The sequence below is a fragment of the Engystomops pustulosus genome, chromosome 8 (assembly GCF_040894005.1).
Source record: "Engystomops pustulosus chromosome 8, aEngPut4.maternal, whole genome shotgun sequence".
NCBI classification, from domain to species: domain Eukaryota; kingdom Metazoa; phylum Chordata; class Amphibia; order Anura; family Leptodactylidae; genus Engystomops; species Engystomops pustulosus.
This window is the reverse complement of record NC_092418.1, coordinates 52,501,629-52,526,582: the sequence shown is the minus strand read 5'-3', so window position 1 is coordinate 52,526,582 and position 24,954 is coordinate 52,501,629. Positions and strand designations below refer to the sequence as shown.

The window sequence follows — 24,954 nt, the reverse complement described above, 5'->3', positions numbered from 1 at the left end:
CATCTCATTACGGGGGCCTCTGCTGACATCTCATTAAGGGGGCCTCTGCTGACATCTCATTAAGGGGGCCTCTGCTGACATCTCATTAAGGGGGCCTCTGCTGACATCTCATTAAGGGGGCCTCTGCTGACATCTCATTAAGGGGGCCTCTGCTGACATCTCATTAAGGGGGCCTCTGCTGACATCTCATTAAGGGGGCCTCTGCTGACATCTCATTAAGGGGGCCTCTGCTGACATCTCATTAAGGGGCCTCTGCTGACATCTCATTAAGGGGGCCTCTGCTGACATCTCATTAAAGGGGCCTCTGCTGACATCTCATTAAAGGGGCCTCTGCTGACATCTCATTAAGGGGGCCTCTGCTGACATCTCATTAAGGGGGCCTCTGCTGACATCTCATTAAGGGGGCCTCTGGTGACATCTCATTAAGGGGGCCTCTGCTGACATCTCATTAAAGGGGCCTCTGCTGACATCTCATTAAAGGGGCCTCTGCTGACATCACATTAAGAGGGGCCTCTGCTGACATCTTATTAAGGGGGCTGCTGTGAGCATTTCTTTAATAAGAGCTGCTAGAATAAGGGAGGCTGTTGGACTCTATAGAAGGTGTATAATGAGATTCTATGAGTATAAATCTGTGTCCCATACATGTGTATTCTCCAGTGTAATGTGTGGGACAGGTGGCAGTAAAAGCTGTCAATAAAAGCTTTTGTTACTCATAATATGATTGCACTTGTATTTCTGTATGTGATAAAAACATCTGACAAACACACATAAAAACCAGAAGGCAACAGATCATGTGAAAATATAATATTTGTGTCATTCTCAAACCTTATGGCAGTGACTGTACTATGCATCTTGGGACTTTGTGCGGGAGGAGCAACACAGGAAGACCCTGGCTAGAGCTTGCTGCCATGTGTGATGCCGAGGTATCGGATTTGGAAGTTATGCCGAAGGACGCATTGTTCATTTAAAACGTGTTGCCTTTCTTTTAAAAGCTTTCATTATTGGAGAATGTCAACATTTTGGTATGTAAATAAAGCATGAAGCATTGGTTTTAACACGTTTGGTGAGCTTTGTCCTGTCACTGGATCAAGACAAGGCTTGCATGAGCAACTAGAACAGTTCTGCTCTCAGATTGTTCTGATAAATCTGCCCCAACATGTTTAATACTGTATAATGTTATCTGTGTGTTTTACACTTCCATTAGTAGTCTGGTATTCTTTCTAGTAAAAAGATAGGGTCAGCCCCAAAAATGATTTCCTCTGGTGGGCCCAAAGTACTCCAGTCCGACCCTGACCCTAGTGCTAGGATAAACACTCTTTCCAGGAAATTCCAGCTGCAGAAGAGTACCCAGGGGTGCGAACTGTCATCTTTATTATTTAAACTGGCAGTAGAGCCCCTGGCGCGAGCATAAGCAAATAATCCAGAATTTGAAGGAATAGCAGTTTTCAGAAAGGCCCTAGGTTTAGCCTTATTCACCAATATCATTCTATTTATGAAGGTCCTGGTAAGTCATTTGCCAGCAGTTTTGACTCTCTTTAAGCATTTTGGTGAGTTTACCGGTTTCCGTGTAAATAAGTCAAAATGCGAGATTCTTTTTCTGGGCCCCAGATGTAGCAGTGGGCGGGAACCTTCTTGTGTCTGTGACATACCAGTAGCGCCACACTAGGTGAAATACCCGAACATCAAAATAGGCAGAACCTCAGAGTCGTTATATAAATTGCATTATTGTGCAGAAGTCTGAGCAAGCTGATGGCACCCTCACTGCCAGGGAGGGAGGGAGGAATAAATTCACCAGATGTGCAATATTACAATCTGGCATGTCTCTTCAGACATGTGGTTGATTGGCTTTAGGGCTCTAGCAGCTTCTCTGATTTTTTTACCAACCTTTTTTTCCCTATGGGATTTACAGACTCATTTGCATGTACTGCTGGGTAAGCAACTGACTTTGGTTAAGAGGACGACAGTTATCAAAGATACTATAGAGGCATGGAAGATTATCCGTAGAGGGTGGAAAGCGTCCAAATATCTTCCCATAGAGCCACCAGAGTAGGCCATTTGTGGAGTGGAGAAATAAAGGGTTTCTAAAAGTCAAAGACTTAATGCATCTGCAAGAACATAGATGGCTCTCCAGTGAAGAAGTGAATGCGAATTTTGAGCTGGAAGGGGACATTTTTCTCAGGGTGGGCCACCCAAATAAATGACACTGAAATAGGAGAACAAAATCCTTAAAGGCTGGAAATGTGTGAGGTATAACGTTTTACATGAAGTATGGTGGGAATCCCAATTCCGTATCATCTACATAGCAATTTTTGGCTACATCTTGCTGCTGTCTGCGAACTTTCCGGACCAACTGACGGCCTCTGCAACTGATCTTTATCACATTCTATGGGACTACCCTTAAACACAGCTCTTTTGGGAGGATGTACAGAAAATGGACATGGAAATCTGGGGGAGAACGATCAACAGGGAACCTTTAGTTTATCTGTTTAATTTTGGCTAGGGGCATTCCATATACTATATTCCATATGGAAAGCATGGTTGCAAAGTGGTATCTGCTTTAAAAGTGGCTCGATTCACAGACCCCTACATGGGGGGATGTGGTGACACAGCTGGGGATGTGCTGAAAGCTGTTTTACGTAGAATGCCCGGAGGCTGAGAGGGGGAAATCATAATTGACAGCTAAAGTGTTAAAGAAATGAAGAGGCTTCCTACTGCACAGAGGTAGAAAGGAATCATATATTTCGCCCTTTCACACTAACTTGGTGGTATTTACTGAAGCAATTGAAGGGATCTTTAGTTATGTGGGAAATAAGATGAGGGGACAGGGTCCACTGCTAGATGGGCCTATTGGGGAAAGAGTGTAGAGGTTTGTCACCTGGGACTGGATTTTAAGTGGCACCTCGTCTTCATTATAAGGACAAGGTCGGATTATAAGGAGATAGAGTCCCTTTAAATTCCCGACAGCCGGCACGCGCGCACGGCAGTCCGCTGGGTGCAGGAGCCAGGACAGGTGAGTTCGTAGCAACGGGCGGAGAGGGGGCACATGGAGGAACATGGGTGTGCCCGCGATCCGGAACAGGGATCGCAGGAGCACCCGTGACAAGGTTCTGAAGTTTACTGTGACACTCCGGGGGGAAGGGTGAAATTTGACAATTTCAAATATCAGAGGGAAAGTAGGGTCTGGGAGTATAAGTTGGTAATAATATTTGATACTCTCAGATCAGGGATAATGTCACAGGGATTTATGTATTTTTATGATTCTTAAGGAATCTGCTCATCAGACCTGATGGGGTTATAAATACGATGACAGATTGCTCTGTTTCTTATCAACCATAGCAATACTGTGTCAATTTGTGTATAAATGTAATCTAAGCCTTTGTTTCAGTATTCTGTTGGACACTGAACTAGAAAGAATGTGCAAACTTCTTGCACATGTATTTAATTTGTGTCGCAGCTGCACTATGCCCGATTCTGCACGTAAAGGGCCGTTCTGGTGCAGTTGGACCATGTGCCACATTTCTTACTGTGACTCGACAGAATTGTGTTGCACACACTATGTTAAGGGTGAACCAAAAATAAAGTTGGTGCACACTTCCTGAGCAGCGCAGAGTGCACCAAATTAATGAAGGCCGTGTGTCACTTTTCATGAATCTGGCGAACTCTGCACACTCCAAAGGCATACTGTACTTAGTACAGTTTGCACCACTTTTAATAAATGTGGGCCATTGGCTCATACTAGGTATGATAAAGAGACCCAAGTAGTCTTGAAAGCTTGCAACTAACATCATTATCTCAGTTATCAACAACTGAGGACTCTCAACTTTCACCTATAAAGATACCAGTATTTTGTGTTTGTCTAATAATAAATCTTTATTAAAGCACTTAAATGAGTGAGCAGCATCCAAAAACTTAAAGTGCATGGATTAACTGACATTTTGCATATGTATATACATTCTGATTAAAACACCTATTATCTTACCAGGCAATCATGACACCATTGTCTGTGCAAAGTTGTGGTGGAGGACATAACAAAGACATATTCATATCATCCGTTAAATTTTGTAGAACTTGGCGAATATATTGATTGCTGCCAACTCCTCCAGATACAACCTAAAATAAAGAAAAATATAAAGTAATATCTTATAAACGTCTAATTGGTAATGCTCAAACAATACCATCAGAGCCACTATATTTGCAACACAATGAGAAGCAAGAAAAGTGTATTTTATATTACAGAATAAATTGTAAACAACAAACAACCAAAAAGATACAGTTAAACCCCTTCCCACATCCTGGCATAATTCTACGTCATTGGATGTGGGTAGTTCTGGTCCAAAATAAAAAAAGTTGTTTTTTTTTTTTTTTAAAAAGTGTAATTAAAAAAATTATTTAAAAAAATAATAAAAGTCCCCTGAAGTCCCATCCCATGCAATAATCAAATAAAACAAAGTGTAAATCCCCCCAAAACACACAACATGTTGGGTATCAACACGTCCGTAACAATCTGTACAATAAAACAAAATTGTCACTGAACCCATATGGTTACCTGTGATCATCGCTCCCCCGAACGTCATCGGGGGGAGGCGATCGGTTGCCATGGTAGCCTCGAGTCTTCGTTTGACACGAGGCTGAATGTCTTCTGCCTATTCATTACAATGAGCCAGCGGCTCATTGTAATGTATAGTGAGCAGAAATTCCATATACCGCAATACAGTTGTATTGCGGTATATGGAAGGAATGATCGGACCATCTAGGTCCGATCGTTTTTTTAATTTAAAAAAAAAAAAGAAAAAAAAGTTTAAAAAATGTGAAAAATTAATATAATATTAAAAGTTCAACCCCCTTTCCCTAGAACTGATGTAAAATTTAATAAACAGTAAAGATCACAGACACATTAGGTATCGCCGCGTCCCAAAATGCCTGATCAAAATATAAAAACGGTTACGGCCGGCGGTGACCTCCGGAACGGGAAATGGCGCCCAAATGTCCGAAATGCAACTTTTACACCTTTTTATATGACATAAAAAATGTAAAAAATAATTCTCAAAATGTCACACAGTCCTCAAAGTGGTAGCAATGAAAACGTTGGCTCATTTTGCAAAAAACCACACCACCCACAGCTCCGTACACCAAAATATGAAAAAGTTATTAGCATCAGAAGATGGTGACATTTTTTTTTTCTTTTTTGTACACATTCGTTTAATTTTTGAAAATGTATGAAAGCGCCATAAAACCTGTATAAATTTGGTATCACCGCAATCGTACCGAACAAAAGAATACAGTAGAGGTGTTATTTGGAGCGAAGAGTGAAAGTCGTAAAAACTAAGTCCACATTAACCCTACCGCACTTGCATTTTTTTTTTCAAATTTTCCACATTTGGAATTTTTTCCCAGTACATGGCATGTAATAATAAATAACATCAAGGGAAAGTAAAATTTGTTACACACAAAATAAGCCCTAATACAGCTCTGTACACGGAAAAATGAAAAAGTTATGAATTTTTTTATGGCAAGAAATGAGCGAAAAATGTAAATTTTTTTCATAACTAATCATAAAAGACATCATCAAAATAAGCCCTCATACAGCTCCTCCGCTGGCAGCCCCTTCTGGCAGGACCCGGCTGTAACACACTGAGCATGCGCAGACTTACATACAAATTCAACTTAAGAACAAACCTTCAGACCGTATCTTGTATGTAACCCGGGGACTGCCTGTAAAGTAAAAAAAAAAAAAACACAAAATCACCCAAAAAAAACAACATATTTGGTATCGCCACATCCGTAACAATCTGTCCAATAACTCAGAAACACGATTGGACCTGCTCAGTGAGCCCTGTAAAAACAAAACCAGGGACACTTGCCAAAAATGTAAATTTTTCATAAAATCCCTTCACAAAAATGTTCTAAAAAGTGATCAAAAAAAGTTATGTGCGCCAAAATAGTACCACTAAAAAAGACAACTCAAAGTAAAAAATAAGCCCTAAACCAGCTCTGTCAACCAAAAAATATTAAAGTTATGTCTCCGAAAAGATGGCGATAAGAAAATAAATTAGATTTTCTCTGCATTAGTTTTTCTTCACTAAAATTATAAAAATATATTAAAAAAAACTATAGTGATCTATAGAACAAAGATACGGTATATGGCCCCAAAAACATACACAATTTTGTTTCCTACATACATTTAAGAGTTAATAAAATCTCATCAATGAGCTAATGACCCACTAAAATGAAGTATTTGTAAAGTGCATCTCATGTCACAGAAAATAAGCTCTTATTTGACCAAATTGCCAAAAAAATAAAGATTGTATAGCCAATAAAAAGAGACAATGCATAATCTGCTCTGAATGGTGCAGCTTTCCTTCAATGCCCTGGCTTGTGCCCATACAGCAGGTTACCACCACATATTGGGTATTGTTATACTCGGGGGAGATTGGGTATAAAACTTTGTGGAGCATTTTGGTATCCACTGAGAATTTCTAAATTTTTTTGAAAAACACATTAATTTAGCCAAAAAAATGTAATTTTTAAATTGCATCCGATTTTGTTTTATCCCCTGTAAAACAATTGAAGGGTTAACAAACTTCACGAAAGTTACTTTACATATGATAAGGGGTGTAGTTTCTATAATGGGGCAATTTATAGGGTTGTACATTTATTTAGGCCTCTCAAAGTGACTTGAAACCTGAGCAGGTCCTACAAAAGCGTGATTTCTTGTTTTTTTATTAAAATGTGAGAATTCGCACCTAAAGTTCAAAGCTCCATAACATCTTACAAAAATGATAGACTGCATAAAAAACATGGAAACATAAAGCAGACCTTAAGTTAATGTTAGTTATCAGGTGTTTTTACTGTTATGACTAAATATGAAAAAAGTAGAACATTTTCCATAAAAAAAAAAAATTTAGACTTTTTCCAAATTTCCAAAAAAATAAGTTTTTTTCATAAATAAACACAAAATCACCTGGATATGTTAAAGTGTTCCAAAGTTATAAACACTTATAGTGACATGGCAGATTTGAAAAAACGGGCCATGTCAGGAAGGTGAAAAGTGGCTTCGGCGTTAAGCGGTTAAAGCGTTACAAAGGTATGACCTCCTATAATGACACAGGGCAAATTTTAAAAATCAGTCCTGGTCCTAAGGCCCTCAAATGGCTAACACCAGAAGGGGTTACAGGTAGAGATGAGCGAGCACTAAAATGCTCGGGTGCTCGTTATTCGAGACTAACTTTTCCCGATGCTCGAGTGCTCGTCTCGAATAACGAGCCCCAATGAAGTCAATGGGAGACTCGAGCATTTTTCAAGGGGACCAAGGCTCTGGCCAAACACCTGGGAACCTCAGAAAAGGATGGAAACACCACAGAAATGGACAGGAAACAGCAGGGGCAGAATGCATGGATGCCTCTGAGGCTGCTTAATCGTACAATTATGCCAAAATTATGGGCAACAGCATGGCCATGACCGAATGAGGCTAGATAGCATCTAAAACATGCAATAATTGACCCTGACACTATAGGGGATGGCATGCAGAGGCAGCGGCAGGCTAGAGAGTGTCATGGCGACATACCCTAAATGGACTCAGGCTTCAAACCAATGGGTGACAGAGAGGAACCAAAGGAGGTGAGCAAGAAGCGCTGAAATGATTTCCTATGTGAACAAAAGGTTGACAGTATATTTAGTCAATAACACAGCATGGTGGCGACATAGTGACCAAGTTCCATAACGTATCTGGTGAAACACCCGAAAAATGAGCCTGACACAGCTCTTTTGATAAGGGGACAACATGTGAAGCAGCCATGGAGACGACTTCCATGATTAAGAGCGACAGTATGGGGCATCCATATTGCGCTGCTATGATTGCAACTTCAGGTCTCCAGCATGGCGGCGACAGATGGGCCGAGTACCACTATGTATCTGGTGAAACACCTGAAAATTCTGCCTGACACAGCTCGTTTGATAAGGGGATGATGTGCTGCATATCCTCTCGTGCTCCAGCGTCTGGAGTATAGAGAGTTGAAAGTTGCACATGGAGACATTGGTGGACGCTGTGGAGGATCGTGGAGGCAAAATGGACAGGAAACAGCAGGGGCAGCATGCATGGATGCCTCTGAGGCTGCCTAATCTTGGGATGGAGATGGCGGTCCGCTGCCAGGCGAGCTTTTGCTTTTCCAAGCCCCTGTCTCTCGGTTCCTCCCCACCCAAAATGGCCTGGGGGCCAGAAGCGTTTACTTTGAAAAAATTATAATTTTCAAAGCACTTGGGGTCGTTTGAATATTTCACCTAGGAATAATGGAATAGCATAGTGGTTCTATTTTTAATTGTTTTTTCGTAAATGGTTCCATGATTAAGAGCGACAGTATGGGGCATCCATATTGCGCTGCTATGATTGCAACTTCAGGTCTCCAGCATGGCGGCGACAGATGGGCCGAGTTCCACTATGTATCTGGTGAAACACCTGAAAATTCTACCTGACACAACTCGTTTGATAAGGGGACGATGTATGGAGACAGTGAACTAGTAGTAGATTAAAGGTGCTGCAGTTAAAACTATGTTAGTTGGATCTTGGGATGGAGCTGGCGCTCCGCTGCCAGGCGAGCTTTCACCAATCCAAGCCCCTGTCTCTCAGCTACTCCCCAAACAGCACTTTTAAGAACCTTTTGTATAAGATCAAGTGTAGTAGTGTTCTTATAAGTTTGGGTTATGGCGGGTGAGGGGAATGTAAACAGATGCGCAAGAAGCGCTGAAATAATATCGGTAAATGATAAAAGTTAGCCAGTATATTTTGTGGATTACACAGCCGAGTGGCGACAAAGTTAACAAGTTTGATGTGGAAGCCATGAAAACAACCCAAAATTCTGCCTGACACAGCTCGTTTGATAAGGGGACCATGTATGGAGGCAGTGAACTAGTAGTAGATTAAAGGTGCTGCAGTTAAAACTATGTTAGTTGGATCTTGGCATGGAGCTGGCGCTCCGCTGCCAGGCGAGCTTTCACCAATCCAAGCCCCTGTCTCTCAGCTACTCCCCAAACAGCACTTTTAAGAACCTTTTGTATAAGATCAAGTGTAGTAGTGTTCTTATAAGTTTGGGTTATGGCGGGTGAGGGGAATGTAAACAGATGCGCAAGAAGCGCTGAAATAATATCGGTAAATGATAAAAGTTAGCCAGTATATTTTGTGGATTACACAGCCGAGTAGCGACAAAGTTAACACGTTTGATGTGGAAGCCATGAAAACAACCCAAAATTCCGCCTGACACAGCTCGTTTGATAAGGGGACGATGTATGGAGGCAGCTATATGGACGACTTTTGGAGGCAGCTATGGCGATGACGTGTGGAGGTAGCAATGGAGACAATGTGTGGAGGCAGCTAAAAAGACGGCGTGTGGAGGCTGCTATGGAGACAATTTAATTTGGATAGTGCCTAGATGTGGCAGTCCAAAACAGTTTTCAAACCAGAGGAGCAGGTAGGCGGTCCTCCAGAAAAATTAAATAGATTGAGTGCCTGTATGTGGCACTCCCAAAAATTGTTTAAAACAGAGGACCGGGTAGGTGGCCCTCCAGAAAAATTAAATACATAGAGTACTATAGCTAGAGACAGTTGGCCCAGGCAAAAAATAGCCAGTTTCCTCTGCTTTAGTGTACAAAGAGGAGGAGAAGGAGGACAATGAGGAGGAGGAGTGCATACATTATTCAGGTTGAGCTTCTTTCACCTGGTGGAGAATAGAAATCCTGAGAAATCCAGGCTTTATTCATCTTGATAAGCGTCAGCCTGTCAGCGCTGTCAGTCGACAGGCGTGTACGCTTATCGGTGATGATGCCACCAGCTGCACTGAAAACCCGCTCGGACAACACGCTAGTGGCAGGGCAGGCAAGAACCTCCAAGGCGTACAGCGCCAGTTCGTGCCACATGTCCAGCTTTGAAACCCAGTAGTTGTAGGGAGCTGTGTGATCATTTAGGACGATGGTATGGTCAGCTACGTACTCCCTCACCATCTTTCTGTAAAGATCAGCCCTACTCTGCCAAGACTGGTGACAGTGTCTTGCTGGGGTGACATAAAACTGGCAAAGGCCTTGTAAAGCGTACCCCTGCCAGTGCTGGACAAGCTGCCTGCTCGCCTATTCTCCCTCGCTACTTGTCCCGCACAAGTACGCCCTCTGCCGCTAGCGCTGTCAGAAGGGAAATACTGTTTCAGCTTGTGCACCAGGGCCTGCTGGTATTCATGCATTCTCACACTCCTTTCCTCTCCAGGGATGAGAGTGGAAAGATTTTGCTTGTACCGTGGGTCCAGGAGAGTGAATACCCAGTAATCGGTGCTGTAATAAATTCTTTGAATGCGAGGGTCACGGGATAGGCAGCCTAGCATGAAATCTGCCATATAGACCAGAGTACCAACGCGCAAGAATTCACTCCCCTCACTGGCCTGACTCTCCATTTCCTCCTCCTCCAACTCCTCTTCTTCTGCCCATACACGCTGAACAGTGAAGGACTGAACAATGGTCCCCTCTTCTGTCTCGCCAACATTCTCCTCCTCATCCTCCTCCGATATGCGCTGAGAAACAGACCTGAGGGTGCTTTGGCTATCAACAAGGGAATCTTCTTCCCCCGTCTCTTGTGACGAGCGCAAAGCTTCCGACTTCATGCTGACCAGAGAGTTTTTCAACAGGCCAAGCAGCGGGATGGTGAGGCTGATGATGGCGGCATCGCCACTGACCATCTGTGTTGGCTCCTCAAAGTTACTCAGCACCTGACAGATATCAGACATCCACGTCCACTCCTCATTGTAGACTTGAGGAAGCTGACTGACCTGACTACCAGTTCTGGTGGAAGTTGACATCTGGCAGTCTACAGGTAAACTCTGGATAACATGGTTAATGTTGAATTCCACCTCGTGGGCACGTTGCACAACAGTCAGTGAGCGGGCAGTTGGAGGCGCCGCTGCGCTGCCCTGAGAGTGGCAGCATTTGTGCTGGGCTTCCTGAAATGTGCACAGATGCGGCGCACCTTCGTGAGCAAATCAGACAGATTGGGGTATGTCTTGAGGAAACGCTGAACTATGAGATTTAACACAGGGGCTTCAGGTTCAGCGGTGCCAGCCACAGATCAGTCTGCGCCGTGATGCCCTGTAATAGCTCTTGGGCGGTGTGCCTTTTATTGCCTAGGCTCAGCAGTTTGAGCACCGCCTGCTGTCGCTTAGTGATGGCACTGCTGCTGTGCCTAGAGCTACCGACTGATGGCGCCATGCCCACGGATGTTAATTCGGAGGAGGAGGTGGAGGAGGCATAGTAGGCCTTTGAGACCTGGACCGAGGTAGGCCCCGCAATCCTCGGCGTCGGCAGTATATGACCAGCCCCAGGGTCAGACTCGGTCCCAGCCTCCACCAAGTTAACCCAATGTGCCGTCAGCGAAACATAGTGGCCCTGCCCGGCAGCACTCGTCCACGTGTCCATGGTCAGGTGGACCTTGTCAGAAACAGCCCGAATACCGAGGGGCGGCCACCGCCATGAGGTTTCGAAAGGCCTCGGTCTCTACCAGCCTGTAGGGCAGCATCTCCAGTCTAAGCAGTTTGGAGATGTGGACGTTGAGGGCTTGGGCGTGTGGGTGGGTTGCACTATACTTCCTTTTGCGCTCCAGCGTCTGGGGTATGGAGAGCTGAACGCTGGTGGATGCTGTGGAGGATCGTGGAGGCATAAGATGGGGTTTTCGCACGGGAGGTGTTTGGGCCGGGGTCCTGGGCAGGGGGCTGACTAGCAGATGACACAGGGGAAGGAGCAGTGGTGTGCCCGGCCGGAGGTGAACGGGCTTGGTGCCATTGAGTGGGGTGTTTAGCATTCATATGCCTGCGCATACTGGTGGTAGTTAAGCTAGTAGTGGTTGAACCCCTGCTGATCCTGGTTTGGCACAGGTTGCACACCACAGTCCGTCGGTCATCCGGTGTTTCTTTAAAGAACCTCCAGACTTCTGAAAATCTAGCCCTCGCCACGGGAGCTTGACTACGTGAAACATTTGGCTCTGATGCACCATCTCTGGCCCTGCCTCTCCGTCTGGCCTCACCACTGCCTCTTCCAACCTGTTCTGGTATAGGACTCGCCTCCGTCTCAGAAGCACTGTGTTCACCCGGCCTATCAAGCCAGCTTGGGTCTGTCACCTCATCATCCTCCAATCCCTCAGTCTGCTCCCCCCTCGGACTTCCTGCCCTGACAACAACTTCACCACTGTCTGACAATCATGTCTCCTCATCGTCCGACACCTCTTTACACACTTCTTCCACTACGTCAATAATGTCATCATCACCCACAGACTGCGACCGGTGGAAAACCTGGGCATCGGAAAATAGCTCAGCAGCAACCGGACAAGTGGTTTGTGACTCTGGGAAGGGTCCAGAAAACAGTTCCTCAGAGTATGCCGGTTCAAATGCAAAATTTTCCTGGGAGGGGGCAGACTGGGGGGAAGTAGGCTGAGATGGAGGAGTGCTGATTTCGGTGACATGGGTGGACTGCGTGGAAGACTGACTGGTGGACAAATGGCTAGAAGCATTGTCCGCAATCCACGACATCACCTGTTCGCACTGTTCTGGCCTCAACAGTGCTCTACCACGAGTCCCAGTAACTTGAGACATGAACCTAGGGAGTGTAGCTCTGCGGCGTTCCCCTGCTCCCTCATCAGCAGGTGGTGTCTCACCCCACCCAGGACCACGGCCTCTGACCCCTGCAGTAGTTGGACGCCCACATCCACGCCCTCGTCCTCTACCCCTAACCCTCGGGCTTAACATTTTCAAAATTAAAGTGTAATTTGTTTTTTGTGTTTTTTTTGTGTTTTTTTTTTTAAACAAAACGATGCTATATTCTTTTGCTATGGCTAGTTTCTAACCTACACTGACAGCACACAACTGGATATTGTGCTGTGCCTGATGACTTTGAGTTATAAAAGTAAATAAACGTAAAAAAAAATAAATCAGCAGACTGTGCCTAATTCAAATCAAACCCCTAATAAATTGTCCCACTTCGGTATTTGATGTGTATATGTGTGTCACTAAGAGCTAAACACAACGGTCGCAAGTCTCCCTGCAAATTCCTCACATTATGGTACTAGCTGCACTACTAGTGGCAGCAAGCCCAGCCACAAGCAAACCAAAAAAAAGTAAATATATAACATTATTGTAGCCCTAAGAAGGGCTGTTGGGTTCTTGTAGAATCATTCCTGCCTAACACTATTCTAATAGAACACCCTAACGCTTTCCCTGACCAGCAGCAGCTCTCTCCCTAACAGCATCCAGACAGAGAATGATCCGAGCAGCGCGGGCAGGGGATAGTCGATTCCAGGGTCACCTGATCAGGCCAGCCAACCACTGCTATCGACGTGTAAGGGTACCACGTCATGCTGGGTGGAGTGCAGAGTCTCCTGACTTGTGATTGGCTCTGTTTCTGGCCGCCAAAAATCACAACTGCGGGAGATGCCATTTTCTCGAACTGGCGAAATGTGTGGACGAGTGTGTTCGCTCATCTCTAGTTACAGGGGTATTTCCACAGAAGCAAGTTTCTTAAATGTACTCATGATAACAAAATAACACATTCTCTAATTCAATGTTATTAACAAAAATACAGCATTTCACAGATATAATTGCACCCTGTCTCTATCAGTCCTTGTGTACACAATTTTGGTTGCCCCTGGACCTAACCTTGGATCTTCTGAGGGACATTTTGTTCTTCTGTCTGACACTGCACTGAGCTAAGCTCCTCTCTGCTCTCTGCAGTGGCCGCCACCCTTGCTCACATATACACACTGCTGGAAAACAACCTCAGTATAGTGAGGAGAGTAAAGCTACAAGCTACAGACGGATAAGATCTTTATCAAGGGCAGACTGTGTGTGTGTTGTAGGGGAATTAGCAGGACTGAGAGCTAAACCTAGGCTACAGCTGTCTCTGCCCGGTAAGTATGATGGCAATCCCAAGATGTACAGGGGCCACCCCTCTTTAGGAGAGAAACGACCCGGTCGCGGCTAATCTCACATAATTTCTGGCAGAGTTCCAGTCCGTGTTTGAAGAAACTGCACGGGCCTCCTCTGCGCCAAGGGAACTCTTCCATATGAGGTCCATTTCCATACCCCGGCCTCAGAACTTTCCTGGAACGATTCGGCCCTGTCCAGAGCTTTCAAAAAGGGTCTTTTTTTATCATGTTAAGGACCCTCTGGCCGCTCGTGATCTCCCGTCTACTCTGAGTGGCCTCATCACCTTGGCCACCCGGATATAGGTGCGGTTTAGGGAGCGTGCCGAAGAGTCACGCCTCGAGCAAGCCCAAGTCTGTCCACAATGCCTTCCTCGCCTGGCTCCGGCCTTCCAAAAACCACTCCAGCCTCTGGTCGTATCTGCAGAAGAGCCTATGGAGGTGGACAGAGCCAGACTCTTCCCAGAACCTTTATTGTGCTAGTCCAGGGCACTTCATTAGGACTTTTCAAGTCCGGGAAACGCCACCGGGATCTTGGGAGAAGCGTCCCTAGGTGTAAGCAAAGCTTCTCCACGCCTGATGATTCCGGTGCTTCTCAGCATTGGCACTGGCCCCCAGATCCAGATCTCTGCTTTCTTGAACTCTGGTTCTGAAGGGAACATCATTGATGCCCCTCTGGTCTCCCGGCATCACATCCCAGTGGTTCGTCCCGTGAAGCCGTTGGTCATCTCCTCAGTAAGTGGCCAAATCGTCTCTTACCCAGTCCTGTACCACACCAAGCCTCTGTCCTTGCAGATCGGTGTGTGCTGCACAAGGAGAGACTATCCTTTTATGTGCTACCTCGGTCCACTTCCTCTATCCTTTTGGGCCTTCCATGGCTGCAGCTCCATGCACTGGATGACAGGGGAAATTCTTCTTTGGGGTCCAGAGTGCCGGTCGTGCTGTATGGTGGCATCTCTACCTATACCTGTATTGGTCTCCTCCGTGTCTCCCAAGCCTTTGGAAGGTCTACCAATGTGCTACCAGGACTTCTCTGAGGTGTTCTACAAGAAGCAGGCTGAGACTTTGCCACTGCATCGCCCCTACGATTGCTCTATTGAGTTGTTGCCGGGTACCTCTCCTGTCCGAGGTTAGCTGTACCCGGTCTCCTTTCCCGAGACCACTGCCATGGTCCACTTCCAACCTGCGGAGAAGAATATCAAGGCGGATGTCCTTTCCCGTGCCTCAGATGTCGTTGGAGAAGAGCCGGTTCCTCAGCTTATCATTCTCCGGAACAGTTGGTTGCTGCCGCTCCAGTGGATCTTTGTCAGCTTCCCCCTGGCAAGACGTATGTCTGACCTGCACCGCGGAAGAAGATTTTGTTGTAGGGACATTCTTCACGTCTGGCTGGGCAACGCTCCGTGGCCCTCATTTCCCGGTGGCCTGACTTGGTCAAGGATGTTCGGGACTTTGTGGGATCCTGCACCTCCTGTGCCCATAATAAGCCTTTTCGTTTAAAGCTGTTTGGTCTCTTGCTTCCATTGCCGATACCCAGTTGCCTGTGGTCACACATGGCTATGGACTTTGTCACGGACCTTCCATGCCTCTGCACATGATAGTATCATAGTATCATAGTATATAAGGCTGGAAAAAGACGCAAGTCCATCAAGTCCAACCTTTAAGAATTAAATAAATGTTTTATCCCCATAACCCGTGATATTTTTTCTCTCCAGAAAGGCATCCAGGCCTCTCTTGAACATGTACATAGAGTCCGCCATAACAACCTCCTGCGGCAGAGAGTTCCATAGTCTCACTGCTCGTACAGTAAAGAACCTTTGTCTATGTTGATGGTAGAATCGCCTCTCCTCTAGGCGCAGAGGATGCCCCCTTGTCCTGGTCACAGGCCTAGGTATAAAAACATCTTTGGAGAGATCCTTGTACTGTCTGTTCAGGTATTTTTACATTGTAATGAGGTCTCCCCTCAGTCGTCTTTTTTCTAAACTGAATAATCCCAAATTTTGTAATCTGTCAGTGTATTCTAATTCCCCCATTCCCCTAATAATCCTGGTTGCTCTCCTCTGCACCCGTTCCAGCTCTACTATATCCTTTTTATACACTGGTGCCCAAAACTGTACACAATATTCCATGTGTGGTCTGACCAGGGATTTATATAAGGGCAAAACTATGTCTTTATCATGAGAATCTATTCCTCTCTTGATACATCCCATAATTTTATTTGCTTTAGCAGCAGCCGCCTGGCTCTGGTCACTAAAATTAAGTTTACCATCCACCAATACCCCCAAGTCCTTTTCAGCTCCAGTTTTACTAAGTATTTGACCGTTTAGAACATAATTATACTTTTTGTTTCCATGGCCAAAGTGCATAACTTTACATTTATCTACATTAAACCTCATCAACCATTTATCTGCCCACTCCTCAAGCTTCCACAAATCCCTCTGTAATGCTAAACTATCGACCTCAGTATTTATTACTTTACACAGCGTAGTATCATCTGCAAATATTGAAACTTGACAGTGTAAACCCATTACAAGGTCATTAATAAAAATATTAAAAAGAAGTGGCCCCAATACTGACCCCTGTGGCACTCTACTGGTAACTTCAACCCAATCTGAGAATGTGCCATCGTCTCTCATCGTGGAGTTCAGTTTTTTTCCCGCTTCTGGCATTCTTTCTGCAGCCAACTGCAGGTAAAGTTGGATTTCTCCTCAGCTTACCAGCCTCAGTCCAATGGACAAGTGGAGAGGGTTAACCAGACGATGGGCTGCTACCTTCGTCATTTCGTCTCTGTCAGGATGACCGGTCCACTTTATTGATGTGGGCAGAGTTCTCCTACAACTCTCTGGACACGGAATCTGCTGGTGCAGCCCCATTCTTTATTGTCTATGGAAGAATCCCACGCCCACCGCTTCCTCTCTCAGTTCGGATGTTCCTGCGGTGGAAGAATTGGTGCAGGACCTCAGTTCCGTCTGGGAACAGACTCATCAATCCCTACTTCGGGCGTCTGCCCACACCAAAACCCAGGCTGACAAGAGACGCAGGCATCCTCCTGTCTTCTCTCCTCGGGACAAGGTCTGGTTATCCTCCAGGTACATCTGGCTGAAGATACCCGGGTACAAGCTTGGTCCTCGATTCTTGTGTCCTTTCAAAGTATTGACTCGTATTAATCCGGTGTCCTGTAAGTTGCACCTTCCTCCCACCATGCACATCCCGAACTCCTTCCATGTCTCCCTGCCCAAGCCTGTCATCCTAAACCGCTTATCCCGGTGACCCCGGTTCCGTTTCTGACTTCGCTCCTTTGCCGCCTGCCTTGACCTGTTGCTACGTTTCCAACTTGGATCCTGTGCTACCCGTCCTAGACTATTAGATTGCCTGCTGTTCCTGTAACTCAACCTTGGCTGCCACTGCGGACAAGTCACATTTGTGGAACGACCTGGTGGTACCACACCGCAGCAAGTCCAACCCGTTTTGCGGCGGGCTCTGGTGAAAACCGGGTGCCACTTAAACTCCGGTCCCAGGTAGTGGCTTTTGTCATCATCCACAGTGGTTCAGAGGATCCACAACCTCTAAGCCTGACAGTGACTATATATTTTCCCCAATGTATAATAGATATAATCTAAATTACAATCTCTTATGTTTTGCAATTGTGTAGCCAAAAAAATATTCCCAAAATCAGGGAGGCCTAGGTCTCCTTCTTCCACTGGCGCATACAGTTTATTTAAGCATATCCATGCCCTTTTCACTCCCCATATTAATTCTCTTATTATAACACTTAATAATTTAAAATAGCTTTTAGGAATTATCACTGGACAATTTTGAAAAAAGAATAGGATTTGTGGCAAGAAAATAATTTTGCACAAAACTACCCTTGCGGCTACAGACAGATTTAATTTCTTCCAGGTATCAACTTTTTGCCTTAACTTTAATAGTAGGGGTTTAACATTCAGTCCTATGTAATTTTATGGACCTTTACTAATCCAGACACCCAAGTATTTCATCACTGAAACCCTTTGGAGCACGCCGAGAGACTGTATCTCATCAGAAGAGGACCTATGGGGGCGTTGAAAGGGTGAGTACAGTGTTCATTTTTTTTTTTTACTACAGGGGGACAGGCTGGCTATATACAACAGGGGGACAGGGTGGCTATATACTACAGTGGGGGACAGGCTGGCTATATACTAGAGGGGGGACAGGCTGGCTATATACTACAGGGGGCTGGCAGGCTATATAGTACAGGGAGCTGGTAGGCTATAAACAAGATGGGCATCATTTTAGGTCATATGTGGGTTGTTTTAGGTGGTGGTGTAATTCTGAATATATCTACAGATAAAGCTATTGGTGGTAGAAAGCACTTGTCATCCAGATGTCCCAGGATTTGGTAAATAGGGACACGGATGAAAAGTGGTAGGACAGAATTTTTTCATATGCACATGTTGTGTTTATAGGTGCTATGACTTCATTAACATGATTAACTGATTTCCATTGTCTCATAATAATGAGTTTTGTTGCCATAAAAATGTGTCTAATTAGTTCTGTTCTCGGCTGGGAAGGAGTCCATATTAATTATAAGGATAGCTTGGGCTGGAGACTTGGGAAACTCTTTTTTTGATTAATCTGTTAACCCCTTCAAGACGCAGCCTATTTGTAGCTTAAAGGGGTTGTACAGGCGTTCAATGTAAAAATTAATTTTTCTATCTTCTCTACTTAATGTTCCGCCTTTAATATACCTATGTCTTTGAATTTTCGGTGTAGTAAAATTCATTTTTAAAACGTTTAATACCTTCTATTGCTGGAGGCATGAATCAATGACTAAAGATGGCTGCCATGCTCTGCATGAAGAGTTCAGTTCCCAGGACATGGAGTACCACACTTCCATGGAGTAGTTGTGCGCGCCCACATTAGAAGCTGTTGTGCAATTGGCTGTGTTATATATATGTTATATAGCTAGTTCTATCTGTCCAGGCAGCGTGAACATCACAGCATCAAATATGAGAAGTGAAATACTCAAATTTACATGCATGTATTCCTCCATCCACTAAACGTTTTTATTTGCATATAAAGTGCATTTATCTTTCTTTTATCCTGTCTGACACTCAATATAAGCATTTCCCCAGGATACAGCCATTCCCCTTGCCAAAGTATATATCCAGCCAGCATTGCCCCAGTGTATCTCAAGCCCCGTGCCACAGTATATAGCCATATAGCCAGCCCCATATCTATCTATCTTTCATATCTGTCCTATATCATCTAACTATATATATATATATATATTTATGCATCTACAAATCAATATTTTATCAATCAATAAAATCGGTATCACCTTTCATATTTATCTTCTATCATCCATCTAACTATTATCTTTCTATCTCCTATATAATTCTCCTACAGTCCCATTTTACACATACTTTCCATAGTACTGTTTGCAAACCAAACAGTGTTATTATGGTGCAGGGATAAAGGAGCTAATTTTTTTTTATTTGACTATAAAAAATTGGCTTATGCACGAGCATATACAGATATTGTGCATGAGTTTGTTTTCCTTAGAAAACTACGTGTTCAATAGTTTATGGTTGTGTAACAATGCATTCAAGAGGAAAGAAAGAGCTGGCACTCACAGCTGTTGAAGTAAAATCAGTCTTTTATTCCATATCGCTTTAAAAACTTTGCTTCCTGTAGCGAAGTTTTTAAAGCGATATGGAATAAAAGACTGATTTTACTTCAACAGCGGTGAGTGCCAGCTCTTTCCTCTTTAATGCATTGTTTTTCAAGCATTGTGAACTATGTGAGCTAGAGCATCCCCGCGCACAGTTTGTTTCCAGATCCTCATTGCCTGGACTGATCAATTTCAAGTTAATGCTCAAAAAAAATCTGCTGTGGGATGTTTTGTTAGCGCTGTGCCCCTCTTTTTTCTTCCTTTTGTGCAGTTTATGGTTGTGTACTTGAAGATGCTAGTCCCCATATCAGATCACAAACATATATTTCCCTCCTGTATACCTTTTATATAATGATAACAGCACCATATATATAATTAATGCACACATGATCCACCTATGTCACGTACCCATAAAAATGTAATATACAAATTCAGGGGTGGATAAGACTGCCCAATTCCTGGACTGTATGAAAATTATAGTCTAGTGGCCACCAATCATTTTTGTTTATCTGGGGTACCGACTGCAGCTAATTTAATTTTTTTACAGGGGCCAATTCAGGTAACCCTCTTACCATGGTCCTGTAAAATAAATGGTTGTTCTAAAAATACATCATATCTAACTCCGCCCCATATAATGTGCCATTTCCATTAGCCTCAATCTCAAATGCCCCCATTCCTGCATATTTTCCATTGAAAGTACTTTTACAACACATTTTTGCCCATCATTTTATATTTTTTGCAATTGACCATATACATATGTATCATTTGTCATCATAGTATCATAGTTTATATGGTTGAAAAAAGACACTTGTCCATCAAGTTCAACCAAGGAAGAAGGGATTTAGGGGAAAAAATTCTATATAACATAACCATCAATGTTATTTAGGTGTAAAAAGGCATCTAGACCCTTCTTGAAGCTCTCTGCTGTCCCTGCTGTGACCAGCGCCTGAGGCAGGCTATTCCACAGATTGACAGTTCTCATAGTAAAAAAGACATGTCGCCTCCAGTCATTAAACCTTGATTTCTCCAAATGGAGATGGTGCCCCCTTGTCTTTTTTATTTGATTTAATTTAAAACAATTTACCACCATATTTTTTTGTATGGACCATTCATATAAAATAAATTAATCATGTCCCCTCGTAGTCTCTTTTCTAGACTACATAAATCTAGTTGTTTTAATCTTTCCTCATAACTAAGACCCTCCATACCCCTTATTTTTGTGGCTCTACGTTGAACTCTCTCCAGCTCCAGGGTATCCTTTTTCTGGACCGGTGCCCAGAAATGGACAGCATATTCCAGGTGTGGCCGAACCAGTGCCTTGTATAGTGGTAATATTACATCCCTATCACAAGCGTCCATACCACTTTCGATACATGACAAGATCCTACTGGCTTTAGAGGCAGCTGATGCAGGTCCTTCTCAACAAGGGACTCTCCCAGATTTACTCCCCCAAGGACATATTTTGCCTTTGGATTATTATCCCCCAGGTGCATAACCTTACATTTATCCACATTAAACCTCATTTGCCAAGTGGATGACCAAACACTCCGTTTGTCCAAGTCACCCTGCAGCCTATGAACATCCTCCATAGACTGTATCACACTACACAGCTGGGTGTCATCTGCAAAAATAGACACAGTGCTATTAATTCCTACCTCTATATAGTTAATAAATATATTAAGCCCGTAGGGACGTGGCCCTTTTTCATTTTTGCATTTTCATTTTCCACTCCCCACCTTCAAATATCTGTAAAGAGCTCTGTTTGGGCTTGTTCTGCGTAACAAATTGAACTTCATAGTGATGGTACTTATAATTCCATGCCGTGTACTGGGAAGCGGGAAAAAAATTCAGAATGCAGTGAAAATGGTGAAAAAACGCATGTGCGCCGTTTTCTTGTGGGCTTGGATTTTACAACTTTCACTGAGCACCCCAAAACACATGTCTATTTTATTCTTTGGTTCGGTGCAATCACGAGGATACCAAATTTGTACAGGTTTTATAATGTTTTCATACATTTAAAAAAATTAAAACCTTCTGTACAAAAAAAAAAAGTCTTCATTTTGCCATGTTCTGGCACTAATAACTTTTTCATACTTCAGTGCATGGAGCTGTGGGCGGTGTCATTTTTTGCAACTTTTGATGAAGTTTTTAATGCTTTCTTTTTGAGGACTGTATGGGCTTTTGATCACTTTTTATAGAATTTTTTATATTTTTCAAAATGGCAATAAAGTGGCATTTTCGACTTTAGGCACCAATGTCCGTTAGGGGGTTAAACGCTGGGAAAAATCGCTAATATATTTTGATAGATCGGACATTTTGGGACGCGATGATACCTAATGTGTTTATGATTTTTACTGTTTATTTATATTTTATCAGTTCTAGGGAAAGGGGGGTGATTTAAACGTTTACTTTTTTTTACTATTTTTTTCATATTTTTTTAAAAAAATGTTTAATATTTTTTTACCATTATTTTAGATCCTCCAGGGTAATTTAACCCTGCAGGGTCCGATTGCTAATACTATATACTGCAATACTACCGTATTGCAGTATATAGCTATTTTACCATGATTTTTAATAGCCTACCCTCTGCTAGCTATTATAAATCATTGCACCTGGCAAGCCTAAGAGTCTCAATGAGACACTAGTCTGCCATAGCAACCGATCGCCGCATTTAACGGTGTTACCCGCTGTGTATGGAGAGAGCTCAGCTCGTGAGCTCTCTCCATACACCCCTTGCCCCGCGAGGACGATATAGTTCGTCCTCGGTCGGCAAGGTGTTAAATAATAGTGGGCCAAGCATAGAACCCTGGGGTACACCACTCATAACTGGTGACCATTCCGAGTAGGAATCACTGACCACAACTCTCTGGATACGATCCTTCAACCAGTTCTCAATCCAATTGCAAATGATTTCTGCCCAACCACTAGACCAGTGATGGCAAACCTTTTAGATGCAGGGTGCCCAAACTACATCAAAACAGAGAAAAAGAAGGCCAGAATTCCATAGATATACCGCATATTCCGGCGTATAAGACGACCTGGTGTATAAGACGACCCCCCTACTTTTCTGTTAAAATATAGAGTTTAAAGGAAACCTACCACTTGAAGTGGCAGGTATAAGGGGGAGCTACCGAGTACCAGCTCAGGGTGAGCTGGTGCCGGAGCTTAGTTTTGTTAGTGTTTTAAACCGCAGTATCGCGGTTTAAAACACTTTTTAAACTTTATGGCCGAAGCTGCTTCGGCGCAGGGAGGTACGCGCTCGGCGCACCATGTGCGCGACCGTGCACACGGCTATATAGGAAGTGAAGGAGAGCCGTGCGCACGGTGCGCCGAGTGCGTACCTCCCTGCGCCGAAGCAGCTTCGGCCATAAAGTTTAAAAAGTGTTTTAAACTGCGATACTGCGGTTTAAAACACTAACAAAACTAAGCTCCGGCACCAGCTCACCCTGAGCTGGTGCTCGGTAGTACCCCTTATACCTGCTACTTCAAGTGGTAGGTTTCCTTTAAGATATATTCGCCGTATAAGACTACCCCTTTTCCAACGCATACAAAAGACCGGTAAACATTTTTTAAAAAACTGATTTGAATTTAACATGGTCCTTTTTTAATTTAAATTCTTATGACATGCAGATATATCAGGAAAACTGTTGCTCATAAAGGCATACAACAACAACATTACCATCGTCCATTTTACTGTAAATGTTACCATACTGTATCTTAAATTTTTATTTTATTATATATTCCATGCCATGCAATATGCAGCAAAGACTTACCAGCTATGGAGAGGGCTCAGCCCGTGAGCCCTCTCCATGCAGCGCGACCCGACCACCGCCGTGAATACATGGCGGGCGGTCAATTACCGGCGTATAAGACGACACCAGACCAGACAGAAGATTTTTCAGTCTTCAAAAGTCGTCTTATACGCCGGAATATACGGTATTAAGCAAAAATTGGTAAATTTTACCTATTCTATGGAATTGTGGCCTTCTTTTTCTCTGTTTTGATGTAAATTTATTGCCAGTAGTAGATTGAGAGTCCCTACTTGAGAGGTCTATTCAGCTATTACGCATACCCCTCTCTCCCTTTGCTGTTCAGATATTGTTTTGCCCAAACTACATCCAAAACCCACATATTTTTTGCAAAGTGCCGATACGACAATTTAAACAGTAACTTATTACTCACTGCTCTGTCAGGTATAGGCACCTGAGGACACCAATACAGGCAGTCCCCGGGTTACATACAAGATAGGGACCGTAGGTTTGTTCTTAAGTTGAATTTGTATGTAAGTCGAAACTGTATATTTTATCATTGTAGTTCCCAACAATTTTTTTTTTTGCCCCAGTGACAATTGGAGTTTCAAATTTTTTTGCTGTAATAGGACCAATAATTATCAATAAAGCTTCATTGCACACAATTTTAAGCTGATTATTGCAATCTGGGACTATTTTAAAGCATCCAGAGAGCTTCACCAGAGGTCACAGTGGGCAGAGGGGTCTGTCTGTAACTATGGGTTGTCTGTAAGTCGGGTGTCCTTAAGTAGGGGACCGCCTGTACAGTAGAAAGAAGGAGAAAAAGCTTTGGTTATCATTGCAGCTTCCTTCTAGGGTCCTCGGCTGCCTTAGACTGGAAGAGGCCTTGAGTCCTGTCTGGCAAACTCTGCAGTGGGGTGATGGAGCAGGTGCCCATAGAGAGGGCTCTGAGTTCCACCTCTGGCACCCGTGCCATAGGTTCGCCACCACTGCACTAGACCTTATTTTACCCATCAGGCGTCTATGAGAGACAGTGTCAAATGCCTTTGCAAAGTCCAAGAACACAATATCCACAGCTGCTCCTCCATCCAGGAATCTGCTCACCTCCTCATAGAAGCAGATCAGGTTAGGTTGACAACTTCTATTCTTAGTAACTCCATGCTGGCTGTTACTTATTATATGATTTGATGTCACATACTCCAGTATATAGTCTTTTACTAACCCTTCCAATATTTTCCCCACAATGGAAGTTAAGCTTACAAGCCTGTAATGGCCTGGAGAAGTTCTAGAGCCCTTTTTACATATTGGCACCACATTTGCCTTGCGCCAGTCACTTGGCACCTCACCAGACATTACGGAATCCCTGAAGATTTTAGACAGCGGTAAAGCAATAACAGAACTGTGGGGTGTAACCCATCTGGTCCAGGAGCCTTGTACACATTGATTTTATTGAGCTTAGATTGGATCATGTCTACATCCAGCCAGTCTAGTATATTACAGGACGCATGACCCGCACTGGCACCACCCATGTCAGAAGTTCTTTCTTCTATCGTATAAACGGAGCTAAAAAAAACCTATTAAGTATCTCCGCCTTCTCTTGGTCTCCAGTCACAGAT

The 24,954-nt window shown here is 43.8% G+C and overlaps 1 protein-coding gene across 6 annotated transcripts in view; it reads right to left on the bottom strand.

The window, feature by feature from the left end:
- OSGEPL1 (O-sialoglycoprotein endopeptidase like 1) overlaps window positions 1–24,954 on the bottom strand; it is a 247,443-nt gene that overhangs the window by 67,626 nt on the left and 154,863 nt on the right. For 5 of the 6 annotated variants that reach the window (XM_072120940.1, XM_072120942.1, XM_072120937.1 and 2 more), the window contains exons 6-7: window positions 5,677–5,712; window positions 3,980–4,110 (exon numbers count right to left, since the gene is read on the bottom strand). In XM_072120940.1, the coding sequence (XP_071977041.1) occupies window positions 3,980–4,110; window positions 5,677–5,712 (167 nt within the window). The remainder of the gene's footprint in view (window positions 1–3,979; window positions 4,111–5,676; window positions 5,713–24,954) is intronic. The other variant, XM_072120939.1, reaches the window with a different exon arrangement.